This window comes from Haplochromis burtoni, unplaced genomic scaffold (assembly GCF_018398535.1).
Source record: "Haplochromis burtoni strain Fernald_Lab_line unplaced genomic scaffold, NCSU_Asbu1 Contig_8, whole genome shotgun sequence".
Taxonomy (NCBI): Eukaryota; Metazoa; Chordata; class Actinopteri; order Cichliformes; family Cichlidae; genus Haplochromis; species Haplochromis burtoni.
In genome coordinates this window covers 17,771-33,796 of record NW_024582369.1, presented here as the reverse complement: position 1 = coordinate 33,796, position 16,026 = coordinate 17,771, and the positions used below count along the sequence as shown (strand labels likewise).

Here is a 16,026-nt window from a genome sequence, read left to right as displayed (position 1 = left end):
CACACACACACACACACACACACACACACACACACACACACACACACACACACACACACACGCTCACTCGCTGACTCCGCCAGTGTGGAAACGCCCCCTTCAGACGTCTGCCCATTTCACTTTATTCACACACTCACAGCTTTGACAAAAAAACAAAAGCATCCTTCAGGGAACTCTTTGGAAGAAAACTGCACTGCAAAATGCACACAATCATTCATAGTTATGCACACACACATACACATATGTCCAGCAGGCACGTACGGTCCATGCTGCAGTGCCGTTCTAAATCACACACCCTACACACATGCAAAAATACACATTTTGTGCACTTGCTTTCTTTTTGGAGTCTATCTGTCTCAGCAGGACACACACATGCACACAGCCGCGCACACAAACTGCCCCACTTACCCCGGAGGTATTGGTAGAAGCCCGCCACCAGGTTGAGGGATGTGTTCTTTTTCGGGGAGGCTTCGCCCCCTACTTGCCGTGCCATCTTGTAACCCGGATTATGCCTCAATTTGTGCTTGTTTCATGGGGGCACTGAGAGGACATCAACGACCACCTCTGGGAGAGGTAACACTTGCCCTTGCTCCTGCCCTTGTTGCCCACCCCCCTTTTTTTGGGGGGGAGGTGTCTTTAAAGAGCTCCCTGAAGCACCGGACCTCCTGGGATGACAGCAGTGGAACTGTTGCGCTGAGGTAAAACAGGGAGGAAAGAACCACCCTCTTGTTTCGCCTGTCGCCCTTTACGTTCTGCCGTCCTCTGTCCTGTCCTGCAGTAGCGGGCTGCAGACTCAGTCAGACTCAGTGGTTTTCCTGCCTGTTAAGCAGCTTGGGAGTGTGATGCGAGAGTACGCGTGATGCAATGACTGTTTGTGTGTGTATGTGTGTGAGAGAGTGCTGCGCAGTGCCGGCTTGCCTCAGCATCAATCTTTTTTTGCTTAGTCTCCCTCTCTCTCTTCCCCTCTCATATCCTCTCTACCTGTGTCCTTCCCTCCCACGTTTTCTCTCTCTCCTCTCTCAATTTTTCGCTATAGGCTGCAGGAAAAAAAATTACTTCCCTCCAATGGCTAGCCAATCAGAGTGCGTGGGAATGAGTGATGTCACAGTAGCCCCATCCGCATGTGGAAAGGGAGGACTTAGCGGTGGTGGGTGGGTTAAAGGAGACCATTTAGCAGGTTAGCAGGGGAAAAGCGGGAGCTCTTCTGTGACAGCACCACACACACAAACACACAAACACTAAAGCAACGCGGGGACAGACGTGCAGGAATTCCCTATGTGCTGCTGGCACTCTTAATTCCCCTCCTCGCTCTCCCCTCTGTCATCCATACAGATACCATGCGGTGCTCTGAGGCACGCTGCTTCTTTACTCCATAGAGCCTTCAGGGGAGCAGACTATCACTGACAGTCATCCTGTCTGATCTCCTACTGTACTCCCTTCAAAAAAAGAAAAAAAGAAAAGAGCCACTTTCATCTCAACCACAGTCACAAACAGTCTGTTTGTTTTCTCTCTGGGTAAGCGACTACCGAACAGGAGTGGAAAACAATACAGGAGGATGTAATATCTGGGACGAGGTTTGGATTGTCATACAGCATGAAATGTACACAGTCCACAAAGCGTCTCGGACAAGAACAATATAGCGAAGTCTAGAACAAAGAAGACCACCACTTTCATTCTGATTCAGTCATGCTGTGGAAACTGCACTGCTGCTGCTGCTGGTAAAACTTTTACTGCTAAACAAGGCAACAAGAAAACATTAGACAATGGGTGCACTGTTTGTCCAACTACTGAGAGTTCATTTTACAAAGGCATGTTCCCTGAGTGCGAGAAATCCCAAGACGATACTGGGAATTAAACAAAAAGCTAACTTGTGCCATTCCCTATGGTTTAACATCTTCTCATGATGTTGCATAAAGCTGGGTGTGCATGTCCCCAGTGTATGTTGACCCCTTCTTCTTTCACACTCTGATTCCTATCTCAGTTTCTGCCTGACCTCTGCTCTCCTGCATTCATCCTTTTCTGTTTGTTCCCCATTTCCTCCAACAACCACAGGCATACACGCGCACACACAGACACAAAAACATACAGCCAGTGTGAGCTCTGGCAAAATTAAAATTGCAGAGCTCCTTTTGAAACCATATTCAGAGAGTTTCCTGGAAAGCAATATTCATGCTGAAGAGCCCGGTGCATCTTATATCAGCCTTAAAGATGAAAGGACCATTCATCATTTGTATGATTTTTTCCTTTTTGTTCTTTGGGTTCCCCCCCATAAGGGATTTTAATTAAAAAAGTCATCAATAACCGATGGCAGCTGTCATCCGCTATCTGTCTGCTGATAATCACACCGCTGACACTCCTCCCTCTAACAGCCCTGGAACTGGCCGTCATAACGTGAGCCTATCCCTCTGGATGACTCTTTGAAATGAGTGTCTGTAAAGCAGCGCTTTACATTTCTGAACATACAGTTGGAGAGCTGTGTATGTGTGACGGACTGTGCAGGCATTTTAGCTCAAACGACAGTTCAAAGAAATATTCATGCAGTCCTGTTTTTTTTTTCATATTTACATTTGCATTGCCTTTACCAGCTTTCTCTAAACTATGAAAACATGATTTATGCCAGTGGAAAGCAAAATCCATTGGGGGTTTCACTCTGCACAAACTCGCAATCCCAATTCAATAACATTACTGCAAGAAAATCCTTTGGCCCATGCTGCGCTGCAACCAGGCAAAGATCTATTGTTCTAGAGAGCCCACGCATTATCAATGATGTAAATAATAAAACAGAATATATTGACCGATGCACAGTGTGTTTCCATTTACTCCAGCCTCTATGCCAAGTTCAAGGTGCTGCTAAACAGCTACACCCGAACTCAGAAGTGTGAGGGAACTATCCGAGGTGCTGAACCCGCCAAAAAGAATCAATCAACGAGAATTAATTAATCCACTTTAAAGCAGTAAATTTACAAAGAGCCAGCACTAAATAATGACCAGCTTTAGCCACGCTGAAAGTCCAAGTCTTTTGAGCTCAGTATTTCTAGTTTTTTTGTTTTGTTTTTTTTAGATAATTCTTCCTTTTTAACAGTGAAAAATGTGGAAGCAGAACTTCTCTGGTGAACTAAACTGTTAAGAAAAACAACCCCAGGGCAAAAACCAAAACAACATGGTGAGGATTCATGGGACTTATTAGACTTCACCACGGGAGCTGAGCGAACCACAGGGTGAGCAGGTGCACACAGGCTCACACACACATGTTGAACAGAATAAGCTGAATGGAGACAATCACTTTCACATATACTGTATGTACAAGAATAAACCAACAGACTCCTTTAGGCTGCAGATCTCAGGAGTGTTTCAGTCTTTCCAAGAGGAAAAAAAAAGATGATAGTGGGGGGGTTGAAACAGCCTGAACCTCAGCTGGTCTGGATCCCTGTTGGAGCCCCTGGCAGCCCCAGAAAATACCAGATCCTTCACTGAGGTTGTGGAGGTTGGACGTGGGTCAGCGCCCAGCGCTCACACAGGTATGCCTGCGGGGTGCGATGCTTCCTGAGGAGAGGAGGAACCGTCTCTTTTCAGCCATTAAAGGAAAAACAAACGCCCCCCTGGAAGGTGGAATTACGCCGTGTCTGCTCATCATATAATGCATTCACCCTAAGGATATTTGGGTTTTCTCTCTGAGCAAACAAGACTTCTTATTTAGCCCTTCATGACTGTACAGAGACACAGCGCCACCTTGTGGATAAGTAAAGCTTTAAGTATTTGAAGTTGATGGGGGTTTTTTTTCTTATGAATGCATATTACCCAAAAGGCAACATACAGACAAAAGAAAGCAAGAGAAGAGGACAGAAAGAACAACCTCAGCTTTAAACCTCAGCCTCTCAGATGACCCCGCTCTGCACTCAAAGCATTTCTGATCTCTTTTAATCTATTAATGACTCCACAACTCACCAGCCATGATTATGGCCGGTCACATATGGACGGGCACTCCACATACTTACTGTACAAGGTCACACACTCTGATGTCAAGTATTAATGTAGTAATACATTGATTTAATCATATTATCTTCATATTATTCAAGCTGGTGGACATTTAAATTCATCTAACAGCTGCATACCAACCTGGATTAATTGCTTAAACGACAGTCACTATGAATGTGTGTGTATATGATGAGGCTTTTTTAGATTTCTGAAAATAGTGCGTCTTGCAGCACAACATTAATGGATCGTGCCTGTGAACACCATCGTGCACTAAATGGATGGCTTTGTTGTACGCCGCAGAGGTACCCTATAATTGCTTCACACACTCTTTCTCACACACACACACAACCTATTTTGCAACACTTGCATGCACACCCATCCCACTGCACTGATTTCACAGGGTTTAGAGGCTTTTCTACCCCTGCTTCTTCCAACAGCTTATTTATCCACTTCCTGACTCCAGCTCTTCTCTTTCACCCCAACAATTCCTAATTTATAAAAAAAAAAAAAACCTTCTCTGCACTTCCGCTGGAGTACTTCAGCCCGAGCACTCAATAACACCATCTATCACGCTCTCAGCACCTCCACTCAACCCTCACGTCCATTCAGCCTCTCCATTCGCCATCCCACTTCATTTACAACACATTTTTACCAGACCCGACGTAAGTGCTGAGACGGAAGTCCAAATGTCAGCCAATTAGCATACCTAATTACATTTCAGTAATAATGATACCACATTAAAAGGACTAAGAAGGGGGGAACAAGTCAAAGTGATTATCAAAACAACCCCTTGCCTCTTTCAAGCACCATCACTCCCTTTTCAGTAGCAGATGTGCAGAGAAGGCACTTTGTCGTTTGACAAAAATGTCCAAATATCACAGTGTTCATTAAAGCCAGGCCACTGATACAGTAATTTCAGCAATTTTAGCACCTGCGGTACTGACGCACACACACACAACAGCAATGAAGGCAGATCAGAATGCAAATGCAATACAGCAAAACAAACTAAAGGAATTTAAAAAAGAAATATGTAAAAATCAAATGAGACAAAAAAGTCTAAACAGGTCATCACTCTTAGCGTAGACAGTATATTTGTTTCAGATATTAATTTGATTCATTTCTGACAGAGGAGCTGCAAAATATCAGACACATCCTGCAGCGAATCAGTGTTAGTCCGTGAGCTACAGCCTTCTGTCTTGTTTTATCAAGGCCTTCTTTATCACAGCGAAATACATTTAGGTGAACACAACAAAATTTTAACATCACACACACAATCAGACTAAACAAGCAGCTAATACAAAGCATCTATTCCACTGGAGGCACAGGGGGTCGTATCAAAACACCATTCAGCGGCACTAAGAGCATTAGAAAGACTCAATTTGGCTTTGAAAAAATATTTTCTGCTTGATGTTTCTCTGCTGCTCTCCATGAATGTGTGTGATGATTGTGTGTGTGTGTGTGTGTGTGTGTGTGTGTGTGTGTGTGTGGGAGAGTGCGGGAGTGGGTCAGACAGTCTAAGCTCTTTATCCAGGTTCAGTGGCTCGCCGCACATTACAGGGACGAGTAAAGTGAAAGGACTAGCGTCAGCACACTAAATAAATCACTGTGGCCAGAGCAGTAAATTCAGTTATAATGCTCGTCTTTGCTGTGAAATAAAAATGCTGCCTGGCACAGAGCCAGAATCATCTGCAAAATCCTGTTGCACATATCCACTTGAGCGCATTTATGCCCATCCAGCTGGGCAAATTTTCTATGTTATTAAAAGTGAACCTAAACCAATTCTTTTTTGCATCCGGCAGATGTCCGAGCGCCTTTTGCTTCACTAAAACCATCTGTCCCATTCACAGTGCATATCTGTAAAGGTATTACATTTAATTTCCTTCTACTTTCACCTGAATTTTGTTGTTTTTTTCCTTATTACGCATTCTTGCAACAGGCAAAAAGGGCTTGTTGTGTCAGATGGCAGAGTTGCGTCTGTTTCTTAAAAACAAAATGAGGTGTTTTTATTTTCATTATTTTCTGTGAGCGACACAGAAAACAGGAAAACTTGGAAATTACTTACTTATTACCACATTATCTGCCTGACTGACCTTTACTAGGTCAAGGATTCACTATCTGACCTCTATTTAAAAGCGCTAAATTTACCGCCAGAGGCAAAAGTTTCTACTATCCAATCACAATGAGATGGAGGGAAAAGGGGGACAGAGGTGTCTGTGGGTGAGAGATAAGAGCCTGCATGAGACTCAGAGTATTACAGAAAGAGGCTGAATGTGTCTCGGGGTCAAAAGCTCAGGTGTCAGAATTTTATCTGTTAAGACATTGTTTGGCACGTCCATCAAAACTATCTGAAGCTTCAATCTGACAGACAGCATCAAAGAAGATACTGTATCGTGGAATCGGTGTGGCCTAAAGCTGTGATTTTGCCCCATGCTACAGCACCTAATAGTTTGAGATAACATAAATACTCCTTTCATTATATCTTTAGAGTCACTTAATGCTGCCTGTGTTGCATAAAATGTTAGAGCTAGAGAAAGATTTTTATATTGTAATTCTTCTTCTTCACTTAAATAACGCAGGAATACACTCTGACCTTCGTGAAAGAGTGACATTTAAAAGAGCGTCTAGAGTGGATGAGTGTGACCCACCGTACATATTGTACAGGAGGGACCCTCAGTGACCTAATCTTGTGATACGTCACTCAAAACCTCACTGACTGTCAGGTTAAAAGAGATTATGATCTGATCTGCAATAGAAGCTGCCACTGGGAAGCTTGCATGGTCTGAACACAGATACCCATTAGTGCAGGGACAAACATACACACACACCTTTTTATCAAGCATAACGTGCTGTTACAGAAGCAGAGCCTGAACCAGACATGCCCCATAAGCCCACAGGCTGAAAAAGAGAAAAAAAAGCCCTGTGCTGGCTGTCATGCGACTGCCGTTTATGGCAACGAGTCACAAACACAATCTGGAAGTACAAGGAGAAGAAGAAGCAGCAGAACAAACAACAACTCACGCTACAGCGTTGTTCCCGAGCAGACGCTCTGCCACAGTTCTGCTCTGGTGGCCTTGAAGACTTCCTCTGGGTCTGTTTAACCGCTCAGTTAAACTGCTGACACCCAGTCTTATTAAAAAACTACAAAAATAAAACGTTGCATTAGAGCTATTTTTAACACAGCGATTATTTCGGTGTCTATGTAAATGTGGACACGTGTGTGTGTGTGTGAAGCCACGGTGTGCAGAGCCACAGACGATAAATAGTGGTGTCACAGCTAAACAGGAGGCTGGCATGGCTCAAGGTGACCGTCTGCTCGGGCCTTCCTTGGCTGCGGCCGCATCATAATGTCGCCCCTGGCAACAGGATGTCAAGCTGGCCCTGTGCCAACCCAAGGATCTGTGCCAGGCCCACTAGCAACTAGGAGCTTAAAAGCTGGTGTGTGGGCTCGCTCTCTCTCTCCACCCCCCCAACAACTCTGCTGGTCCAGTCCTCATTTTCCTGCTTTTCCCGCTGTCGCTCTCATTCCCATTTCATCCATCTGAAACTCTCAGTATGGGGCTCATATCTTCCAGATGTGCTGCCTCTCTGTTGCCTATGCACTTTACCCTCTCAGCCTTTTTCCCCCCTGCTAAGCATCTTCCTTTACCAAAATTACACAATGCAGAGAAAACTCATGCAGGTGTGCACACCCACCTCAATGAGATTTAGCAAACTTGTCCACTTGATGGGCCGGCAGACGGCAGCGCCCCGAGGCGTAGGCATGGACGTACGCCTCTTCCGCCCACGACAGAGAAAACAGGTGAGAAATTGTAATAGCAAAAACAGCGCATCGCTTTTCTCGTTAATGAGAGACAACAAACAGGCAAATTCCACAGCATATGGATGAGTTCAGGCTGGGAGGTGTTCAAAGCGGCCTTGCCGTTCTCTGCCATATGGTGTCACTAATTGCGATGTTTTGGGGTTTTTTTCCCTTTTGTATGCGACAGAGAGGTGCACCAAAAGAGCTGGTTAAAGGGAGAAAAACACAAGCCCAAAACTGGGGCAAAAGTTTTGATTGTTTTGATGTTGCATTGAGCCGTTTCTTTCTTCTCAAGCGGCCGCCAAATTGAGCCTTGAGGGAGAACGGTTTAAAACATGGCGATTTGAGATTGTTATATTCCCTCGAGATGATGAGGAAATATGTTAAACTAATCGCGGTTTACAAGATATGCAAGTGACATTAGATTAGATATATTTATACAACTAACCGAGTTTTCTTCCCTCAAACACATGTGAACATAACAATTATCCCAGTAGAGTCCCATTGTCATGAACAAAGGCTCTATACATTTCATCTACAGCTGTCTTAGGGTACAAGCTCAGAACTATATAATACTGGAAAGAACACGTTTTTATGTTGTGTTTCACTTTCATCTGCAGATTAATGAAAAAAAAAAATAAGTGCTCCTCTTTGATTCCTACAAAACATCTTGATTATATTATCACAGGTTTAGCTCTCGCCTCCCAGGAGATGAACGGCAACCAGAACACATCAAACAAATGAAATTAGATTCTGCTTGCCCGCTGTCAACAAGCTAATTTGATGCTGTACTCAGAGGCGAGAACATATGAGATACATGAGAGCTACATGTTATGAAAAAAGAAAGAATAAAAAAAACTACAGAGTACAATCAAAAAGTTCCATGACTCAACCCATTATAAAGGAAAGACAATACTCCTGATTTAAATTTGGACTAAACCTAAATATCTGGAGAAAGTACATGTACAGAGGCAACTGTAAAGGGGACCGGCCACTTCATTAGGTATACCTTGCTAGTATTGAGAGATTTTGGTCCATATTGAATTGATTATCACACAGTTGCTGCAGATATGTGTGCTGCACATGCAAGCATGTGCATGTGTATGTTCCACCACACAGTAAAGGCCCTCATCTTGATAGAGAAAATGTGACCGTGGAGGCCATTTGAGTACATTGTACTCATTGTTATATTCAAGAAACTAACTTGATGTGATCGAGCAGTGTGACACGGTGCATGAGAAGATGTGTACACATAAAGGCATAGACATGATCCGGATCAATACTCAGGTAGGCTGTAGCATTCAAACAATTCTGTGTTGGTACTAAGGGCCCCAAAGAGTGCCAAGAAAATATCCCCCAACACTATTATAATATTAAGAGTACTTTGAATCAGTGGTAAAAGGCAGGATGGAGCCATGCTATCGTGTTGTTTCTCCAAATTCTGACCCTACCCTCTGAATATCACAGCAGAAATCAGAGTTCATCACACTAGGTAATGTTTTCCAATCATATGTTGTCTAATTCTAGTGAGCCTGTTTGAATTGTTGCCTTAACTTCCTGTTCTTAGCTGATAGGAGCAGCTCCTCTTGGGTTCTTCTGTGGCTGTAGCCCATGTGCTTCAACGTGGTGTTCAGAAATCCTCTTCTGCATATCTTGTTTGTATTCAGTTACTGTCTTCTCCTCTGACCTCTGCCATCAGCAAGATATTTTCTCCTGCTAGTCATTGGATAGTTTCTATTTTTTTGGACCAGTCTCTGTAAGCCCCTGAGATGGTTTTGTGGGGAAATTCTCAGTAGGTCAGCATTTTCTGAAGAACTCAGATCAGCCGTTTTTGACACCAACAACCATGCTGCATTCAAAGATACTCAAATCACCGTTCTTTCCCATTCTGATCCTCAGTTTAAACATTAGCAAGTCGTTCTGATCATGTCTGCATGCCTAAATTCTTTTAGTTGCCGCCATGTTTGATAAATTAGACATTTATGTTAAGCAGCTGAACAGGTGTAGCTAATAAAGTGGCTGGTGAATGTAGATCAAGTACAGATTTTGCTTTTTCAACACATTTAGTAAGAACGATGCATATTCCAACCACAGGCAATATATCAGACTCGAATATAATAGGCACATACTAAATTCAGCAGAATCAAAGATGATCTACGCGTTGTATTTTTGTGGTAACGGCTACTGCGGCTACATTAGAGCAGCATTGTTCCCACAAACCCTCAGTCTTTCCATTTGTAAAGACACCCACAGCAACAGAAACAATTTTATCTGAAATGCTTACAATTTGTGAAACCATTAAAGCAACAGTTGGTAAAAGGGCCGTTTGCTAAAATGAGATAAAAGTTTCACTAACTGGAGCTGACACACTGCCAAAAAAAGTAGGATCCAGTCAGAAGTCTGTGGCTGGAACAAACCACTGTCATGTTATTTACATCCTTACAGCATTCAATAAGAATCCTATACCTATAAGTAGTAGAAGCTTGCCAGATATCTAGAAACACCACCATTTAGATGCCGATGAAACATTATCCACCTCTTTGAAATGGGGGTGTCTCCCTGCGGATTAATTTGTTTTAATTCTAAGAAGTATGAATAAATAATGGGATCATATGACACCCTTTCATTGTTGCAAATGGTTAAATGCGCACTCAATGCGTGTCTGCATCAATCCGTCTTTGCACTGGAGAGACGGCTCGAGGGGAGGCTTCTAAAATTAGATCCATCAGCGTACAATTGAGATTCAAAGTGTGCATCCACACCTGCACACAGTGATGCAGGGGAACCACGTGGCTGCTGATGCTGTTCTCGGCTTTCACAGAAACTGCCACCTCAGAAGCCGTACAGTGAGCAGCCATATTGGATCTCAGCTCTAGTGTCACCTGACTTTCCTGCTACTTTGCAAGCGTCATCAATCTGATCCTGTCAGCAAAGGATACATGATCCCGGCACACTGAGATACACCGTTTCCCACTGGAAGCTTGTGAAACTGTTAAAGCCATGCCGTTTCATTATTAGCAAATGGGAATAAATGCTAGTTATCTGCTGCAAAAAATACAATAAAATAAAATTTTAAAGAATAGAGAATAAAATTTTAAAGAAGAAATAAAAGTTAGAGGTTAGAGAAGATTTAAAAAAAAATACTTTAAGCTGATTATTTTAAATTAGCCAGGTTGGATGTAACTGTGCCAGCAAGCTGAGGATATAACTGTCCATTATGAGGAGTCCTGCTACTACAGCCGAGTTAGGCTGAGGAATAGACTTCATCCTGTCAGCTTCTCTGAGGATTAGCTTTGCTATTGTCTGCTTCCCTGTCAATCAACATACAGAAACATATATATACACACAAACACACACACACACACTGCACTCCATGTGTGCAATCACTAACACAGATAGACCAAACACACAGCGAGCAAGCAGGCAATTAAAACAAACACAAAACACAAACAAGAATGGGGCAATAATGCTGTCTCTCACACATTTACTCATTACCATTTGATCAAGTTTTTTTTCCCAATGAAAAAGAAAAAAATATATGTTAAATAATAAGCTCTAACCGCTGCAGGTTTCTCCATCTCGATTTAAAAAAAGATTCAGAGCATTTAAAATAAACCAAAGCACTGATAGGGCCTGAAGGTGAGATAAAACAGAACTGATTATAACCCCAAATTTCTACTGTACTTCTTACACTGCATGCAGTGACATTGCACATTCCACTGATTTATGCCCTTCTCATACCAAACATTTATCAGCCATATGAACTTGAATTCCAGCATTACACATCAGGACATTCATATCATGAGGATGAGATGAAAGACAGATTTTTCCACGCTGTCTCTACCTCATTCTGCTCTGCTGTGTCATACCAAGCTCTAGGTCACCTCTAAACACTCTGCAAAACCAAGTTAGAGCATTGTGAGTAAGCATTTGGCTCCTACCTTGCAGCTTCTGCATCACGTTGGTAATATCCCAAGCAGAGTGTCCGTAGTGCCTGGGTGATGCCATGCTGCTGTACTGAGGTCACTAAAGTCACGTCCCAGCTCCTGTGAATCACCCTGGCAAGATCCTCATGCTCTGACCAGGACTGCAGCAGTTTAGAGTCTTCACACTGACCGCAGTGTGTCAAGACTGAATCATGCCAATGTTGCTGTTTCTTTTGAAGTCATCCCTGTTACAGTAGCTGTCTGCAATCCTCACATTCTGCAGAGCTCCTCCCCTGGTAATGATGATGTAAGTGCAAACTGGATGTGTATGCGAGCATGCATGCATGTGTGTCTGTGCACTGAACATCTTAGAGGCCCCCCTCCCTTCCCTGAGCCTTTTACTCCTGCAGACTGTATAGCTTTGTGGTCTGCATGTACTGCCACCTGCTGTCCAACCAAAAGGAATACGCTTCCATTTCAGACCTCAGGATAGGGCTTCTTCTCCTGCCTTCTGGTTCTTCCACATGGGAAGTTGGCTTCAGCTGGGCAAATGTGCGTGTCTGCAGAGTGGCAAAAGAAAGAAACAAGAAAAAACAGAATGAGTCACAGAAAATGTAAATCCCACTTTTAAAAGGGCTGACATTAAAGAATCAAACCTGTCAGCACCAATACATGTTAAGGCTACTGAAAATTTATCAGACTCAATTTGAGGGTAATATTGGTTTGAGCATTAATTTGTTGAAATGGTTAAAGCCAAACTTGTGCACTCACTCCAGAGTGATAACTACGCCTTCAGCCAGACAGAAGGACTGATGTATTTGCTTTATTAGTGGTGGAAAATGGATGCTATTTACCAAGATTAACTGCTCTTAAATTACTGAAGATAAAATGGAGGCAAAATGGATTAAAACAATTAGCATTAATGATGCATAGAAAACAAAATCACTTACATATTTGAAAGCATGTTGTTTTGAAAATGAGCTAAATGGCTCTACCACTTAAAAATCCAGAAAGTATAATAATTTGTTGGCTTTGTTTGATGGTTAAGGAAAGAATTTCAAGCTCCAACCTGTTGTATAAATCACATTTGGGTTGGGTTGCACCTTAAAAATACAGTTTTTTAACATGAAGTCATTGTAATAAATAAAATAATACAATGACTAGATGATCATATATTGTCTATATTTTTCTCCTTACTTAAAGGAATAGACTGGAACCCTGTTATTAATCATTTTTCCTAACAGAAAAATTGTTATTTCACTGGTATTAATAGAGGTAGACCATCTCTAGCATGATAAAATCTAAATATACATAAGCATACAGAGAACATGTGCACACGTGTGCAAAAGTATGACATAATGCTGCTTGATTTCAATATAAACTAGAAGTTTCAGTTGCTACTTAATTCATTGCTTATTGGGCAGCTTTGTGAATTATCCCATGACATCACCTTTACAGTGTGCTCAGGTTAAAGGTTGGATGGGGTGCGGGTGGCGGTGGGGGGGATTGGTGTCTTTTGCAGATCAAATCCTTGAAAATAAGCGAGCTGGATCCTAACCAAAGGACATTTCATTTTAAATGTAGTTTTAAAGGAATCACACATATATTTTGGGGCTGGAATGACAAAGAACATTAAGAACAAACCTCTGTGAATCAAGCAATAAAGCATCTCCCTTAAAACACAATGTCCAAGATATACTACCCAACAACAGATCAATGCCACTCTTTGAAATGCAAGAGGGAGGTGCGATGAACCACTGGGCTCTGAGCACTTATCACGATGTGTAATCCCATTAGACAAGTCCTTTCATCATCATCTCAGGAGAGCTCTTAGAAAACTAAAAGAGGGAGCTACAGAGCTCCGTCCAGAGCGTCATTCCACAAAGGCAGACACAGATGAGGACGCCTTGAAAACATAAAAACTAATAAATGATTGACTGAAGCTTCTTTGATTTCACTAAATGATTGGCAGCAGGTGAAAAGGGCTGATTTTAAGGACGAGGATTTGCCTTCCACAGTATATCTGCAGGTCTGGATGTCTAGATTTCTGCAACATCTCGGCAGCCTTTTTGAAGCTTTTGTTGCGTGCTGTTGTTTTGTTTGTTTTCTGCAGTGACTGTGTAAAAATAATATTTACTGGGGGGAAATATTTGTCTTTCAGCCAAAAAGCTGTGGAGAAATGATGTGGAAGAACATGAAATCCTCAAAATAACTCCCCCAAACAAGATGAATTGGTGTTTTACTGGTAAACCTACTAAAAAAATGTTCTAAACCACAGTGTAAGACAAGGCAAAAAACAAAACAAAACAATAATCCATTCAAATTACAGGCCTGCCATTGCTACTGCCATAGAAAATATGGGGCAAAAGATTTACCTTGGTGAATTCAGTATCAGCTATACAGGAACTCCTTCCCAATAAATGTATATGTGTCAGAATCAGCCGTTTGACTCGTCAGTGCACTGAAATGTTGTGGGATTTCGCTGGATTGGCCGGCTGCTCTGCAGCAGGAATGGACTGCTGATTCCTACATTTTTACACAGCTCAGCTCGAGGTGACCTCTACCGTTCAGCGCCCCTGTGGACCAAAACAGATTCAGCGAAAGAGAAAGTCAACAATGCTGCAGCAGAGGAGAGCAGAGACAAAACACTCAGGTCAATAGGAAACCATCCAAGAGTAACCCTTTTAAGATCCGTTTTCTTATCTAATCATTGCACAGCCAGAGAGCTGGGAGCAAGACTGCTAGCATGGTAATCTCTTTCATGCATAGTCAGCAGTTTTCTGAAATCTCATTAGAAAGTTTGCTGTCAACCTGCATGGCAAAAATCAACATGCTAAGAGAGAAACGCTGTTCTGCAAATCTATTATGGGTCCTGAATTATTGTATCTGAAAAGTTGTTTACCACGAAACATGTTTGAAACATGAGCGAATCTTTCCAGTTATACTGATGTGTGTTATGTATTCAACTCAGAAGCCTTTTACATGTTTTTCTGTAGCAAAAAGGACACAATTATTTATGAAATTAATTCATGAAAATTGTGTAAAAATGTACTTGCCTTAAAGGGCTGCCACCCATTATTAATTAAGATGCAGAAAGCATGGCTTTTTTTGAGTGCAATACTGTTGAATAATCATTATGTGGAGGTCTGCAAACAGACTGCATCACACATTCAAAAGTACAGTGCAAATATTAAAGATAAATAACCTCAGCCCTTTTATCATTTGTGTCTGCTAATTAGCTAACAGAGATGTTTTTCTAACTCTTTCCCCCCATTTTGACTGACGTCTAATGTTTACAGGGTGGCAGCAGACATGCTCTCTGACTTTCAGATCACATACAGAGATGTGTTATGAAGTTACCCTGGAGTATTGCTCCATCTACTGATCAAAGCGGGGACAGAAGAAACACAGAGAGTAGCTCCCTGGTGCATTAATTTCTAACCAATGCAATGTCTTTAAAACAAAACAGTATCACCTGTTTATTTTTATTTTACTAATTTTATACATGCTCCAGAAAAGCACATTGATACAAGCCACAGCTTTGAAGGTTTAGAAAATATAAATTTTTAAAAATCTGTAAAATCTGCATTTTTCCTTGCTACCTAAATCTTTGAAGTACTTCTGGATGTGTATTTCTTTACTAAGACATTAAGGACTGCACAGTTATTTCCCACCACTCCGCCCTGCTACACTTGATAAATGCCATGAACAAAAGCTATAAAAGCTTAAAGAATGTCTCCGCCACATATCAACATGTTGGTTTATTGCCCTTCAGCTTCTCTATATCAGAAAACAATGGCCTGACATACTATTTTCAACAGGTCATACAGCCGAGCCAACAATTAAAGGAAGTTCAAGCTTTGGTTGGGATAGTCTCTCTCCCTTACTCTCTCTTTGCCAGTAAGAAGGTTAAAGCTCTCTTAACACAATAAACTCTCAGAGATTTTTGACTAAAATGCTCATAATTGTGTATTTTAAAAAAAACAAAAAAAAAACATTGACTCAGTGAATGTTTAGAGAAAGCTGAGATCAGGGGTCAACTCGGAGAAATAAAATAAAAAGCTGCTGTTGGAGCAAAGGGGCCGGTCTACCTCAGAGGCATACCAATGTGACTGCTGGCATCGTTCTTCCTGACTGAATTGATGAATTTGCAGCAGATTTGACTGCAATTCTTTTCCCTTAGTTTAGCGTGGGATCAAAAACACAGAGATTCATTTCAGTGCATTATATCCTGATTTGTTGAGAGAAGGCGGTAAAAAAGAACTTGAAATAAAAATGTTGGTGTATCAAAAGAGCAGCTCTTCTTTCTTATCAAATTACATTTTT

The 16,026-nt window shown here is 41.9% G+C and overlaps 1 protein-coding gene across 6 annotated transcripts in view; it reads right to left on the bottom strand.

Moving 5' to 3' along the window:
• Nucleotides 1-16,026, bottom strand: part of syne1a (spectrin repeat containing, nuclear envelope 1a) — a 139,802-nt gene that overhangs the window by 123,567 nt on the left and 209 nt on the right. For 4 of the 6 annotated variants that reach the window (XM_005914580.3, XM_005914584.3, XM_014338643.2 and 1 more), the window contains exon 1: nucleotides 409-1,167. In XM_005914580.3, the coding sequence (XP_005914642.1) occupies nucleotides 409-493 (85 nt within the window). In that variant the 5' untranslated portion in view covers nucleotides 494-1,167. Of the gene's footprint in view, nucleotides 1-408; nucleotides 1,169-11,715; nucleotides 12,261-14,075; nucleotides 14,277-16,026 lie in introns of those variants that run through there. The other 2 variants (XM_042225798.1, XM_005914583.3) reach the window with 2 other exon arrangements.